The sequence below is a fragment of the Priapulus caudatus genome, unplaced genomic scaffold, assembly GCF_000485595.1.
Source record: "Priapulus caudatus unplaced genomic scaffold, Priapulus_caudatus-5.0.1 Scaffold728, whole genome shotgun sequence".
NCBI lineage: Eukaryota > Metazoa > Priapulida > Priapulimorpha > Priapulimorphida > Priapulidae > Priapulus > Priapulus caudatus.
Window position 1 is genome coordinate 1 of NW_014577789.1, and position 883 is coordinate 883.

The 883-nt window shown below is 41.9% G+C and overlaps 1 protein-coding gene across 1 annotated transcript in view; it reads left to right on the top strand.

Moving 5' to 3' along the window:
* Positions 1–133: 133 nt before the first annotated feature.
* The window catches only part of LOC106813116 (geranylgeranyl transferase type-2 subunit beta-like), an 11,557-nt gene continuing 10,807 nt past the window's right edge, over positions 134–883 (top strand). Inside the window, exons 1-3 of the mRNA XM_014817173.1 lie at positions 134–182; positions 351–475; positions 675–786. Coding sequence (XP_014672659.1) covers positions 134–182; positions 351–475; positions 675–786 — 286 coding nt within the window. The remainder of the gene's footprint in view (positions 183–350; positions 476–674; positions 787–883) is intronic.

Below are 883 nucleotides of genomic sequence, written 5' to 3' on the forward strand. Positions count from 1 at the left end.
CAAACTTTGTATACTTAACACATCTTGAGGAGAACACGGGGGATACATGTAGTTGGCGACAACTGTCCTTTTAGTTAGATTGAATGAATCAGGGGAAATAAGGTTAGGAGGCCAAACCAGCTTTTTTATGGACATGGGCAATAAGACAATACTGCAACAGGTTTTCTCACGTTTCTGCCTAGGTGAGTAAATTTGCTGCCTACTTTTTTTCTCAAGCAGCAAGTACCTGAAGTACAGAAGTACCATTTTAACCCTGGGTAGAATGATTTACTGTTAAATTCAGTTAAACGTAAAAAAAGACATTTATTATCCATTTTGGGTAAATTTGATAAAACTGGATAAATAATTTGTGTTTGTGGCACAGCACAGGCTGGAGGCCATCGATGTCAACAAGGCAGTGCAACACATTCTAGCTTGCCGAAACTTTGACGGAGGTTTTGGAACACGGCCTGGATCAGAATCGCATGCTGGTCAGGTGTGTAAAGAGTAACCTTGCAGAATACTATCAGTAGAATTGGGTTAGCGATTTTACCTTCCTAATACAAGCAAATTTGTATGATGTTACATCTGTACATGGTGTGAGCCATTATCTAATTACATGTACAGCAAAAATTAAGGTGAGTTCCCAGTATTTTCAACCAGTCTTTTAAGTCGAGTACATATTGTCTCTGCAGATATATTGCTGTGTGGGTGCACTGGCGATTGTGGGACGACTACATGAGGTTGATGCAGACTTGTTGGGTTGGTGGTTGTGTGAAAGGCAGTTGCCCTCTGGTGGGCTCAATGGTAAGTTATGAACACTACCAAGTACCATACAAATTTTGTATGTTTGCAGAGGCGTGTTCAGGAGACCGAACTCTCGCGAGCGCTCGCGAGCGCTCGC